At 43.2% G+C, this 14,626-nt stretch overlaps 1 protein-coding gene across 3 annotated transcripts in view; it reads right to left on the bottom strand.

The window, feature by feature from the left end:
* Nucleotides 1-14,626, bottom strand: part of PPP2R2D (protein phosphatase 2 regulatory subunit Bdelta) — a 56,802-nt gene that overhangs the window by 4,512 nt on the left and 37,664 nt on the right. For 2 of the 3 annotated variants that reach the window (XM_087432875.1, XM_087432877.1), the window contains 4 exons: nucleotides 14,070-14,247; nucleotides 10,779-10,943; nucleotides 8,730-8,899; nucleotides 8,565-8,656 (listed from right to left, as the gene is read on the bottom strand). In XM_087432875.1, the coding sequence (XP_087289001.1) occupies nucleotides 8,565-8,656; nucleotides 8,730-8,899; nucleotides 10,779-10,943; nucleotides 14,070-14,247 (605 nt within the window). The remainder of the gene's footprint in view (nucleotides 1-8,564; nucleotides 8,657-8,729; nucleotides 8,900-10,778; nucleotides 10,944-14,069; nucleotides 14,248-14,626) is intronic. The other variant, XM_087432876.1, reaches the window with a different exon arrangement.

Genomic DNA, 14,626 nt, shown 5'->3' with positions numbered 1-14,626 from the left:
AAGGAAGATTACAGGCCAATATTGCTGATGAACACAGATGCAAAAATGCTCAACAAAATACTGGCAAACTGAATACAGCAATACATTAAAAGGATCATAGACCATGATCAAGTGGGATTTATACCAGGGACACGGGATGGTTCAACATCCACAAATTAATGTGATACACCACATTAACAAAATGAGGAATAAAAATCACATGATCACCTCAATAGATGGAGAGAAAGCATTTGACAAGATCCAACATCCATTTATGATAGAAACTTTCAATAATATGGGTACAGAAGGAAAGTACCTCAACATAATAAAGGCCATATATGACAGACCCACAGCCAACATCATACTCAATGGTGAAAAACTGAAAGCCATCCCTCTGAGAACAGGAAGAAGACAAGGCTGCCCACTCTTGCCACTCCTATTCAACATAGTACTGGAGGTTTTGGCCAGAGCAACAAGGCAAGAAAAAGAAATAAAAGGTATCCAAATTGGAAAGGAGGAAGTGAAACTCACGCTGTTTGCAGATGACATGATTCTATATATAGAAAACCCTAAAGAATCCACTAGAAAACTATTAGAAATAACAACTACAGTGAAGTTGCAGGGTACAAAATCAACTTATAAAAATCAATTGCGTGGGGGGGTGGGCACAAGGGGTGGAGGGATGCACGTATATGGTGACTGATAAGCAATAATGTACAACAAAAATTTCACAATAAAAAAATCAATTGCATTTCTATACACTAATAACGAATTAGCAGAAAGAGAACTCAAGAATACAATCCCATTTACAATCGCAACAGAAAGAATAAAATATCTAGGAATAAATTTAACTAAGGAGGTGAAAGACCTATACACTGAAAACTATAAGACATTATTGAAAGAAATTGAAGATGTCATAAAGAAATGGAAAGATATTCCATGTTCACGGATTGGAAGAACAAACATAGTTAAAATGTCCATATTGAGGCTGGCCTGGTGGCATAGTGGTTAAGTTCGTGTGCTCCGCTTCGGCGGCCTGGGGTCTGCAAGTTAGGATCCCAGGTGTGGACCTACGCACTGCTTATCGAGCCATGCTGTGGCAGGTGTCCCACATATAAAGTAGAGCAAGATGGGCACAAATGTTAGCCCCAGGCCAATCTTCCTCAGCAACAAGAGGAAGATTGGCAACCGATGTTAGCTCAGGGCTAATCTTCCTCACACACCCAAATAAATAAATAAATAAATAAAAGGTCCATATTATCTCAAACAATCTACAGATTCAATGCAATCCCAATCAGAATCCCAATGACATTCTTCATGGAAATAGAACAAAGAATCCTAAAATTTATATGGAACAAAAGACCCCAAATAGCCAAAGCAACCCTGAGAAAAAAGAACAAAGCTGGAGGTATCACACTCCCTGACTTCTCTATAAAATATACTATAAAGCTATAGTAATCAAAACAGCATGGTACTGGCACAAAAGGAGACACACACATTAATGGAAAAGAATCAAGAGTCCAGAAATAAACCCACACATCTATGGACGGCTAATTTTCGACAAAGCAGCCAAGAACATACAATGGAGAGAGCAAAGTCTCTTCATTAAATGGTGCTGTGAATACTGGACAGCCACATGCAAAAGAATGAAAGTAGACCATTATCTTACACCCTACACAAAAATTAACTCAAAATGGATTAAAGACTTGAATGTAAGACATGAAACCATAAAACTCCTACAAGAAAATATAGGCAGCAGACTCTGTGACATCGGTCTTAGCAGCATCTTTTTCAATACCACATGTACTCAGGTGGGGGAAACAAAAGAAAAAAATAAACAAATGGGACTATATTAGACTAAAAAGCTTCTTCAAGGCAAAAGAAACCAGGAAAAAAACAAAAAGACCACCCACCAACGGGGAGAAAATATTTGCAGATCATATATCCAACAAGAGATTAATTTCCAAAATACATAAATAACTCATACAACTTAACAACAAAAAGAGAAACAACCTGATCAAAAAGTGGGCAGAGAATATGAACAGACTTTTTTTTTTGGCTGTGAAAGATTCTCCCTGAGCTAACATCTGTTGCCAATCTTCCTCTTTTTTTTGTTTTTCCTTCCCCAAAGCCCCAGTACATAATTGTATATTTTAGTTGTAGGTCCTTCTAGTTCTTCTACGTGAGCCGCTGCCACAGCATGGCAACTGACAGATGAGTCATGTGGTTCCATAACTGGGAACTGAACCCGGGGCACCAAAGCAGTGAGAGCACCAAACTTTAACTACTAGGCCATCAGGGCTGGCTCTGAACAGACATTTTTCCAAAGAAGATATACAGATGGCCAACAGGCACATGAAAAGATGTTCACCATCACTAATTATTAGGGAAATGTAAATCAAAACCATGATGAGGTATCACCTTACACCTATCAGAATGGCTATAATTAACAAGACAAAAAATAACAAAGAGGATGTGGAGAAAAGGGAACCCTCCTACACTGCTGGTGGGAGTGCAAACTGGTGTAGCCACTGTGGAAAATAGTATGGAGATTTATCAATAAATTAAAAATAGAAATACTATATGACCCAGCTATCCCACTACTGGGTATTTATCCAAAGAACATGAAATTAACAACAGAAAGAGATCTATGCACCCCTATGTTCACTGCAGCATTATTCACAATAGCCAAGATGTGGAAGCAACCCAAATGCCCAACAACTGATAAATTAATAAAGAACATGTGGTGTGTATATATATATATAGCAGAATACTACTCAGCCATAGAGAAGGACAGAATCATCCCATTTGCAACAACATGGATGGACCTTGAGGGTATTATGTTAAGTGAAATAAGCCAGACAGAGAAAGACAAACACCGTTAAGATTTCACTCATATGTGGAAGATAAACACATGGATAAAGACGACAGATTACTGTTTTCCAGAGGGGAAGCGGTGGGTGGGAGAAAGGGGTAAAGGGGCACTTACGTATGGTGACGGATAAAAACTGACTATTGGTGGTGAGCATGATGCAGTCTATACAGAAACTGATATATAACAATGTACACCTGAAATTAAACAATGTTATAAACCAATATGATCTTCAATAAAGTAAAATTTAAAAAATAAATATTACAGAATAAAAAATGAAAAAGCAGTGGATTCATAATTACATTAATGCATTTTTTGAAAAGGTAAAAAAACCAGTCCATGTTCATCTGTCCCAGTCATGAATAACAGTCTAACTTATTTTCAAGTCTTAACTTCTGCACTGTCAATGACTCAAAGTTGATCTCCACATCTTCATGTTTCATAGATATTAGATTTGTCACTGTATCTTCACTCATAGTTCATCAAAGAATGCTTTTTAATTCACTTTAATTTCAAAAAGTTTTTTCACATGAAGCAACAGGTATACAAACAGGTAGGAAAAGTCTTACACAGGGCTAAGTGTGGGAGAAATCTAGACCTCATTTCACTAAATTTCAGATGCTAGAATACTGTCCGTGTTTTTATCTCTTCAGGATTAATCCTAATGACTTTCAGTGTCTCTGCAGTCAAAAAATTCCAGTGAAATAACTATCACCACGATACATTTGTATTATAGTGGTAAAAACTTCTACTCTTTTTCTACAAAAATGAGAGAAAAATAGCTCAATGATAGTGAATGTTGCCATGATTCGACTCATGGATTTCCTGATAAGAAAAGTGTGTTCAAACAACGACTTTCTGATCTCTTCTGACAGGATAAGACCGGAATCTTCTGCTACTTCGCTGGCAGTCTTCCTCCTGTCTTGTTACTGCATGGTTAGTGGCTGATCTTTGAGGCACCGTGAGAAGCTTGGCGTTCCATTACACAGCTCAGGGCTGTCCTGGCTGTGTGCAAATACTTCAGTGGCTGATCAACCTTACCTAACACTTGACACCAGAGAAATAGATAAGCTCATAAAAGAAAAATTACTTGTAGCTATCCTTGCTTATTTCAACTGTACTGTTTAAACCCAGGAATATGTAGCACTTCAGGAACTGGAGAAGCGAACTGCGTGTAAATCAACTCTGGCAATGCCAAATGGCAGTGCCTGTGTGAGGACCACCCACAACTGGGAGTTCTCCAAATTAATTTCCATGTAGAATACAATGTTCATGAAAGGATAAGCAATAAATGTGCTGATCTGAGGCTTATATTCACATTACTAAAACTAACCACAACTGCAACAATTTTCAGAACAGAGACGAATAAAAGATCCTTTCCAGGAAGGAGTATTTTATTATCAACATTGATTAGAATTGTTGGTGCATGGTAGAAAGAAAAGGAGACCAACTTTTATACAGTTTTATTATAATACTTTAGAATTCCGGACAGACGATGCCTGCACAAGAAATGGGCATTCCCACTGGCCCACCACTCCACAATGCATAAATGAGAACCTTCCAGAGCACCTGGCCACGTGTTGCCCTGGCGGGACAGGTGGGAACACTGCCAAACGCAGGTGTGAGTGGACTCACAAGCAAGCAGCTATGTCTGGTTTTGCTAGACAATCTAGAGCACAATAAAGCAGTGCCCCTCAACAGCACGGTCTGGGCAGAGTGACAGGATCTCACCCCACTTCACTCCACCCCTCACGAGAAGCTTCCAGGCAAGAAGGCTGGGGAGCGTTTGCAAGAGTGAATGAGGGCCAGCCCGGTGGCTTAGCGGTTAAGTGCGCGCGCTCCGCTACTGGCGGCCTGGGTTCGGATCCCAGGCACGCACCGACGCACCGCTTCTCCGGCCATGCTGAGGCCGCATCCCATATAGAGCAACTAGAAGGATGTGCAACTATGACATACAGCTATCTACTGAGGCTTTGGGGAAGAAAAAAAGGAGGAGGATTGGCAATAGATATTAGCTCAGAGCCGGTCTTCCTCAGCAAAAAAAAAGGAGTATTAGCACGGATGTTAGCTCAGGGCTGATCTCCCTCACAAAAAAAAAAAAAAAAAAAAGTGAATGAACAAGTAAACATTACTGGAAAACTTTTGGATGTTCCTGGGGATCAGTAATTTAAATGTATTCTGCAATATCTCGGATATACAAGAATAATACCCATAAGCCACTGCTAGTAGAGTTAAATCTTACTGTGTAGCCTTCTAGAAAGATGATCTCCCCGCCTGTCCCCTGGCTGGGGCAATCACTTGTTAAAGTGTATCATTCCTGTATGGTTTATATTTTGAATAGTTTAATTCATTGTTTCACTGCTGTTTAGTATTGTACATTACGAGTGGACAAACATTTCCCTGTCTATTCCCCTAATGATGAACACAGGGATTGTTCCAGGCGTTTGCTAGTTCAGTTTTCAGAACGTTTTCTCGTCTGCACATGGGAGAAGCTCCCACCCGCCCGGCCATCTGGAGTCTCAAAAGAAGGGCAGGTCAAGCCTGTCAGCCTCTGCCTCTACGCCAACACCTCCAGCACTCTGGTGGGTGTGAATGGGCATCACCATCACTTGAATCTGCTGATTACTAATGAGGATGAGCGTTCTTACTCATTCTCCCCTATTTCTGTTAGTTTCCATTCATGAGTTGTTTGCCACTTTCTTATTGATAGAATTCTTTACGTATTCTGGATACTTATCTCTGTTAGTTATATTTGCTTTTCTGGGTTTATTTTCATTGTTTTATTTTGAAATAAAGAAGTTTAGAAGTTTTCATGTAGTTGAATTTCTTAGTGGTTTTCTTCATTGTCTGGGTTTTTGGGGCCTTGTTTAAGAAGACCTGTAGGCTCCAGAGCTCACAAAGATGCTCCCCCATAGATCCTTTTAGTCTCTAAAACACCCCGAGTTTATTTACTGTCTGGTCTGAGGGAAGGTTCTAATTTTTGTCTCCCCAACACAGACAAATCACTACTGTTTCATGGAGTCAATGTTCCTTTAACGTGGCTCACATCTTCACCAACTATTTTGCTTGTCTGTCTGTCTTACGTCTCCAGGGTCCCTTTCCTTCTCCTAGAAGTACATTGTTTAGTGAGTTCCTTTAGAGCTCACTTTCATGCGTTTTCTGTTACGGTAAATTCTGTTTTCCATCTGAAAATGCCTTTATCACACACACATCCTTGAATGATCATTTATCTCAATATACAATGCTAGGCTGGCAGCAGCTTTCTCTCAGCACATGGGAGAGAGTCAGAAGGGATCACAATATACTACATCATGCTTTCTTCCGGCTTCCGGTGTTGTGCTGAGAAGCCTGCTCAGTCTGAACGTCTTTTCTCTGAAGGTAATGTCTTTTTTTCCCTGTCTACTCTTTGCTTTTGGTGCCCTGTAATTTCATTACGATACAGATGTGGATTTCCGTGCTTCCTGAATCTTTGTATTCAGTCTTTCATCAGTTATGAAAAATTGCTGGCCATTATCACTTTTAACATGACATCTCCACAATTCTCTACTTCTGGATACTTCTCTCCATTTAGGTGTATTTTATACCTTACCCTAGCCTCCATGTTTGTTAACCTGCCATATTTTCTATCTCTTTAGCTCTCTGAGCTGCGTTCTGAAAAATTTCTCCTGATCTTCTTCAATTCACTAATTCAAGATCTCTTTTGCTGCACTGGATCTGCTACTAAATCCATACGGTGATTTTCAACCACTGTATTTTTCATTTCTGAAGTTCTGTTTCTTCCCAAATTTCTTGGGTCGTTTTTAATGGTCTGTAGTTCCTTGTTCAGGCTGTGGGTCCTTCCTATAATCTGTAAGTATTCCAGCACTCTTATTTTACATTCTGTAACTTGTGATTTCAGTACCTGAATTCTCCGAGGTTGTGGGTTCTGCGGCTTGTTCCCAGTGCCTCCCCTACATGTGCCTGGCAGTTCTTACCTGTGAGCTCACATTGAACTGCTTTTCACCTGGGGACATCCTGAGCTGTGGCTGTCCTGGGAGAGGCAATCGCCATGGGTGCTGGGCGCCCCTGCATGTTTGCAGGAGGCTCCAGGAATGTGATTCTTGAGCGCTCTCGACCTGAGCATCTCAGGGCTGTGCTGCAGCAAACTGCAGGCTTGTTTATCAGCTTCTGTAAAAGCTGTGGATCCCTCAAGCTCAGTGTGCATTCACAGTGACACAAACCTCACAGCTTGTGTGGCACCCGCCTGGGTCCCTTGTGTCACTCCCGTGGGACCTGGGGGAGGCTTGGGAAACTGATGCCAATATGAAGCTCATGCTGCCTTGTCATGCCATGAGGAAAAAAGTCCTCTGTCTCTGACCCCGGAGTCTCATGTCTTCAGCCAGCATCCATGACACACTAACAGGTGGCACGTCAGCTTGTAAAAGAGGGTGACAGACCAGACCTGACATGGTTCACCCTCCTGGTGCCCAAGCACTGCCTGCCTGGCAGCACTTCACTCCTCACTCAGCTTTCCCAGATCACGCACCAGCACAGACATGGACTCCACACCCTCATGAGGTGGGCAGGCTTACGGTTACAAATCTCAGGGGATTTTTATCTATCCCAATCCAACGTCTCAGACAGACAGATTTCCCTTGGGACTCCATCTCAACGAAGATGGATGCCTTTTCCATAACCCTTGAGGGTCCCAGCTTCAACTGCCCTCCTTGTGTAGGCCCAAGGCCACAACTCTTATATACTCCTGGGCTGTTAAATCCAAGGCAGCAGGTTCCTGGTACCAGCTGATGCCTCCAGGCCAGCCTAGGGCTTCAGGGTTCACTGACCAGTCTGGTTTCAACTCCTTCTTCATTTCTTGCCATTATGAAATCTCCCTTACTTATTTGTGAGCTCAACTATGCACGTGAGGAGATTTCTGGTGTCACATCCAGAGTTTCTAGGTGTTTGTGCCGAAGAGTTTTTCAGAATGTCCAGTCAGTCCCTTACTGCCAATAGCAGAAGTCCTCTCTCTGTTCACTTAAATTATGGGCAAGCACTACACTGTACAAAATTCTATTAAAGACGATGCAAGATGATCTTCTGTTATCTGAAATGTACTTTTTTGTATAAAGACATAACTCTCTGCAGTACTAGGATTATCATCTTTAAAAAACGTGCACAAAATAAATTATTGAGGCATCAGAACTGTCACATTACAAATTAAATCAGGATTTCACATCAGCCATCTCCACTTTTTGTCCAAGTATGACATCCACTAAACTCTAAGGGTATTTTCCTCTACTTCTCTCCAGAAGAAAAGGCAAACTAAAATGTGGCCATTCCACATACTTAATAAGAAATAAGTTCCCCACTTCCTTCCTTTTCACTCACCTTGGAAATAAAAAATAAGAAAGTATCCTTCACTAAGTATTTTAAAAACAGCCAGTATGAACCTGGTGCTATGCTTACTGTCTAAACATAGATGGAGTTATAAGTAAGGTGAGAAATTTGCTCAGAGATCCTATTTTCGCCACCTCAATACTGTCATCAAACAAAGAAACAAAAGGCTTGGAAAGAAAAGTCCATCAGCACTCCTCCCCTGCAGCCCCAGACTGCAGCTCACCTCCCTCCCTGCAAGCCCCTCCCTGGCCTTCTGCTCTGGCTGCTCCTGGCTGCCCGAGGAGACACTAAGGGAAATGGGCATGCTGCGGGGTGTCAGTCACAACACAGGCCTTACCTATCCGAACCGTTCCAGCAGCACTCAAACTTGTCAAAGATGCAGTCATTTTCGTACAGAGAACAAAGCTTGCTTCGAAGGTATTCGTGGACCTTAATGAAATCACAGGAAGGTTAGAAAGCGTCACGTGTGAGGTATGGTGCCAACCCCGCACGGCGGCCTCACCTGGTGGGTCTCCACAGGCCGGCTCTCCATGTTGAGGTCCCACACCTTGACCGACAGGTAGTCTCGGGTCATCATGTACCGACCACTATGACTGAACTTCACATCGGAGATGGAGGAAATTATTTCTGAGAAGAAAGACCTACTGCTGGGATCCTCAGGTTCTTCGAAAACTGAAAAACACAATGTTTCCAGCTTCTATTTAAAAACTGGAGAACAAATCATGTTAAAGTTCAAGCAGGACTCGGGCCCTCCTCAGAGGCTCCAAAGGGTGCAGCCTTGACACCACTTAAACTTCTGACCTTTGTATGTTTTCGGTCTTTGACTTCCATGCTTAAGAGGTTTAGATAAGGCATTCCAGTACCAGTTGCTGACAAGGGACAGCATCAGACGCACCGGCCCTCAGTCTCACCCAGACTGGGAACCAGTGTCTCTGTCGGGGAGGCCCTGGACTGCAATCTGGAAGAGCTCCTCAGGACACTGTGGGTCCTGGTCAAGGACGCCTGTGCTAACCTGAGGCCGTTACTGCACACACGTGCCCTAGCAAACCATGTTCTGCCCGTCCCGTCGACATCACAGGAAGACATAAATGGCATTACACGAGAATGCAGACACGGCACTCCAGAGCTGCTAAGAAGTACCCACTGACAGCCCACCTCAACGTGGGAACACTGTGGTCCAGATTTTAACACCCAGAATGGTCCTGCCCGCCCAAGCCAGTCAGGAAAAGGGGGTCTCCTCTTCACTATTCAATATTGTGATCTACTATTAACAAAACTGAATGACTATTTTCAGAAAGATTTTAAATGCTTCCTTGGCAGACCTTTCTTTCTCCTACAGTTCTGCCTTCTCAGCAGTAACTCAGTGGCCCCTCACCTGTGCCCTTGCAGAGAGCCCCCCGATGCTCTGCCGGCTCCCGGGGCACACTCTCATGCCTTTGGTTCAGTCAACTTTGGGTGAGGAGGTCTGTACTTCCTTTCATTTTAAGCTGCTTTAGCTTATTTTTTTTTTTTTTTTTTTTTAATGTGGGAACCTGTATGTTTCTTGGCTCTCCATGTGAACTTAATTTTAAGCAAGCTCATAGAAATATCGAGCATTTACTCAAATAAATTACTTTGCTAACAAATAAAACTACTCTTGGAATCCAGAATTGTTTATTCAAGGACGTTATCTTGAAGACACAGGCCAAAGGTTATAAAAGACTCGTTCTTCATTGCAAGAATTCTACAAGGAGTACAGAATTCTTTAACATATTTTAGCCTCAAAACAAGGGAATAATGCAAAAAGGTTACTGAGACCCAGTTAGCAAGCACATTTAATGCTGGAACTGCTGGTGTTGGACACCTGAATCAGGAGACACCCTAGACAGAGTGACCAACAAACTGACAACACTGAACGAGCAAGTGTCTCAGGCTATGAAGACCCGAGGCGCTCTCTTGGACAGGGCTGCTTTACCAGTCAGCACATCAGGGACGCATCAGCAGAGTTTCCAGTACACACGTCACGACACATGACACACAGACTACTGGTTTTCTATAAAGTTGGGCCTATTCTTTATGGCTAGAAATAAAAACAAAACCAAAACTCTCCTCACCTAGAGGGAACTTCAAGGCTCAGTGGACTAAAGCACTAGACGTTCACCTGAGGGAACTGGCTGTAACTCCAGCAGAGCTCACTGTGAACAGCCCATTCCGACAGCTGAGAAGGGTCACGAGTGAAATGTGTCTGGCAGCCTCAGCGAGGTCCTAATGCTCAGAGCTAGAGGCAACAAACATTTCTGGCTGTACCCGGACAGGGAGCCCTCTGATGAAGCAGAGATTCTGGGCAGGAGTAAACCCACGGGGTTTCCCCTCCACGGAGCCTGAGGGAAGCACGACCTCGAATTTCAGCAGGCCCACGACAGAGCCATACTGGGACTTACAAAACAAAGGCAGGGTCCTAAGCTTGCACAGGGATATGGACACCAGAAGAAACCTCTAAGTCTCTGGAGATGGTTTTGTGTCTGGAAAACAGAAGACTTAAAGGAGACGTTTTACGCAGGCCAGCACTTACACTTGGAGTGCCTGTCGCACAGGGCAGAGGAGCGCATGTCGCACAGTCTGACGGTCCCTTTGCTGCTGCTGTAGACAAACACGTTACACTGGCGCGGGTGGAACTCGGCCGCGGTGATCACCTCCGTCAGCTCCTCCATGTTCGCAGGCTTAATGTCCACGATGTCTGCAGCGCACGGTTAAGGCAGAGCGCTTGCTGGTGTTTTCAGTCCACATTCAAGGCAACAGGAGGCATCAAATAACCCAGCAGTGAGGTTTAAGAGGTCAGATGTAAAAGAAGCGATTATACATACTGTACGCCAGAGGAGCGCTCCAGTAAGAGGATCTACATTAATGCGTTAATCAGAGAGTGCAGTAACGTGCCTGACGGGGCTGGATCTACACACAGACATGAGTGCTGCTTTCATTTGTTGCTACTGCTAACGTTCTACAAACAGACTTTCACGGCCAGATATTACATATTAAATGATCTAAATAAGAAAAGCAAGCAAGCACCCACCTGCACAAAAATCCCATACTTATATCTATAAATAATCATACACACAAGAGTAGTGCCAAATTCCAGAAGATTCTGCTTTTCCAAGTATCTGACATCAAGAGCTTGTTCTTAGTTAGAACAAAGTCACACAGTAGGTTGCCAAATACAGAAATCATTCAATTGAACAAACACAAAGAGTAGAAGGTGGCTTTGGGCCAAGATGGAACAGCAGGGACCAGATTATACCCTTCCACTGAAACAACTAGGAAAGCTGACAAACTAGGGGACACCACAGCTCAAGTCACTGGACATCAGATAGCGCAGTGACCCCATGGGCAGTGGAGCCCTACAGCTCCCCAGCATGCCGCCTGGGGAGTTTCTAGGCTGGGCCCAGTGACTGCCTGGGAGTCTGGGGCTCACAGGGCCCTCAAGGCCAAGTGCCAGAGAAGAGCTCCCAGCAGGTTCAGGTCAGCGCAAGCCTGTGAGGAAACTGCCCAGGCTGTGGAAGAGCCGCCTCCACAGAGATCAGCACCCCAGCTCACACGAGAGCTTGCCCAATGGCACAGCTGGCCACGGTCTCAAGAGTTGCCTAGAAGACAAGAAGCCCGAGGCACATTGAGGGACAGCTGTCAGAGGAGCAGCCCGAGTGGGGCTGTCTGTGCACAGATGGTGCAGAGCTGCGGGGGCACTGGGGTAGGTGGCTGAGCATCTGGGAGAAGACAGTTAGCCCCCATCCCTCTCATGTAGTGGATCAAAGGTATTTTTAAAGTGTTAATAGATAGAGTAAGTATATGCAAGTGTATATGTTTTAGAGTCTTGTTCACAGGGAAGAGCATCTGAAGCATGATCATGGGACAAAATTTTTAAAAAAGCAATGAAAGATATGACTACATAAACAAACCCTTTATGTTTTAGAGTTCTCACAAATCATTAAGGAAAAATAGGAGCTTCCGCAGGAGAAAAAATGACAAAGGACAGTGAAATAGATAAATAGAAGATATTCTAACTCAGCAATAATCAAAGAAATTAAAAACTACCTTATTTTGGTTTCATAGAACTGAAGTTATTTTTTAAAATATCCAGTGTTCTGCTGAAAACACGGACAGTACTCACAGACAGTAAGGTGCACCCCGGCTCAAAGTCTGCATGAAAACGTACAGTGCGCAGCCCTTCAATCCAGCTCAAGGCCTGGGGATTGAGTCTAACGTAAGCGTACAAAGATGCATGAACACAGCCATGTGCTGCAGCACTGTGTCCACACTGATAGACTGGAAATGATCGACAGCTCCACAGAAGGGTTCATAAAATAAAGGAACATGTGTACGATGAATTCTGCAGTTATAAGTCTGTACTCCTACTGATATGGAAAGATGGTCATAATATGTTAAGGAAAAACGAGGCTAATGGTAGGGGGCTTACTGCTATATAGCAGGCACTGTGCTGAGAGCTCTGTATCCATTCTCTCTGTTAGTTTTCACAATAATCTCAGGAGGCACATTCCAGTGCCTCAATTCTACAGAGGAAGAGAAAAGCTTGGAGAGACCGAGTGAGTTGATGCCAAGGTAGTCAAGCTTGACTTGGGCCTCCCGACCCTCCCTCGTGCTGGGAACTTCATTATCATTGTGCAGAAGATGAGCCAGTTGTTTTTAAAACATCAACTTGTTTATACAGACATAAAAGCTTGGAAGAGTATATCTCAAACTACTTACAATGGTTATCTCTGGAGGGCAAGATTAAGTGGGGAGAATCTTCCTTCCTCTATATTATTTGAGTTTTGTTCAAAATGGTTATGTATCACCAGAAGGAAAAATTATTAAAAATATCAGGGTTTAGGGAGAATCAAGAGAAAGCAGGGGACACAGTTTATACAAAGTCGAAGAAAGAGAAACAGAGGGAGTCAGAAACAGCTGTCAGTTCACTAGTGCGGCCCCTCATGCAGCACCTGGAGGGCCACCCCGACCGGGCCTTCCACCTGCCAGCACGATACAGAGATGTCTGTACTGTCGTGCACACTTTTACATTAACTAAGTAACCAAATCAAGTAAAAGGACAACAAACAATAAAAATTACACGTGAAATGCTAGAATTTAAAAATCACGTATACCTCACTCCACGAGATGCACCTGAGTAAAGCCCTGTCTGAGCCTCAGCACTGGACTCCTCGAGGACTATTGTCCAACTCTGGCCAGCCAGACGTCACTCCAAAATGTGGGAAAATGTGATGGAAGTCACCTGATATGCACATATCATAGGGCTCTCTCATTTTCTGGAGAAATCAGTAACTTTTTAAATGCGTGATTAGCCAGTAATATTTACATTTTCATCTTAAAAATAACAGTACCGTTATATCATCTAAAAGAAATGAGTTTTTAACTATTCCTGAAACAGTTTGTCTTCTAAAACAGAATTCTTACAGGATCAGTCCCTTCTCTGGTTGGGTAATTAAAACATCACTCTAACCAAAGCCAATATTTTCTATTCTTTTATCTATTAGCAAATTCAGAAGAAGAAAAAAAGAACAGGCCAGACTGAATTTCCAAATCTACACTATTAAAACTGCCTCTGACTCTACCAGAGAGGCAAAGGACTTGAGGTCACCCCCATTATATTGAGAACTTTCCCCAAAGGTAGAAAGAAGTTTCTATCTTTAGGGTCACTTTAAATTGCAGAGAACTTACATCACAGGCTACTATGTAGCAAACCATATTCAGAAGAGTAACCTCTGACATACAGGAGTATAAATGCATGTGAGAATCACCCATCTGACGAACAGTCCTATGAAGAATGCCGAAATATCCATTTGATGAAGGATACTAAAACTTCTATCTGTGATTTCCAAATGCCACAGATTAATTCTCAGGTCATCTGCAGAAAGATATGTTTCATGGTCACTATTTACTGAAATGGAATTTACATGATACGTGTGAGCGTTTGCAAAAACGCGCCGTGGGCTTGCTTCTACCATAAGGTCCATGGGCTTCAATACTGGGACCTAAAAATGGAAGGAGATAGGAATTCAAAACAAAGATCACAGCAGCATAAAATGAGAACACTTATAGCAGATAACAAAATGGCACAAATCTATATTCACAGTTAAGGAACAGTTTTGTACAGGTAATACCCCAAAATAACCAATTAACAGAGCTGTGACCACAGGCTGTGCGATGGGATACTCTCTGTTCCCAGCTGTCCCTCCTTGCTGCCATTACCGAGGCTGAGAGCTTCCCGGTGAAGAAAAGATGAAACAGGCACCCAAGCAAACGGCCTCGAGGGCAGTGACGGGGGCGGGGGGGAGGTAGCTTCAGGCTCCTGTCTGTCCCTGCGTCCACGAGTCACCTGACAGCACAGTCTGCACAGGAGGCTCAGGCAAG

This window comes from Ceratotherium simum, chromosome 6 (assembly GCF_057802395.1).
Source record: "Ceratotherium simum simum isolate JZ-2026a chromosome 6, ASM5780239v1, whole genome shotgun sequence".
Lineage (NCBI taxonomy): Eukaryota > Metazoa > Chordata > Mammalia > Perissodactyla > Rhinocerotidae > Ceratotherium > Ceratotherium simum.
Note: the sequence above shows the minus strand (reverse complement) of the source record. Positions and strands in the feature narration are given on the sequence as shown.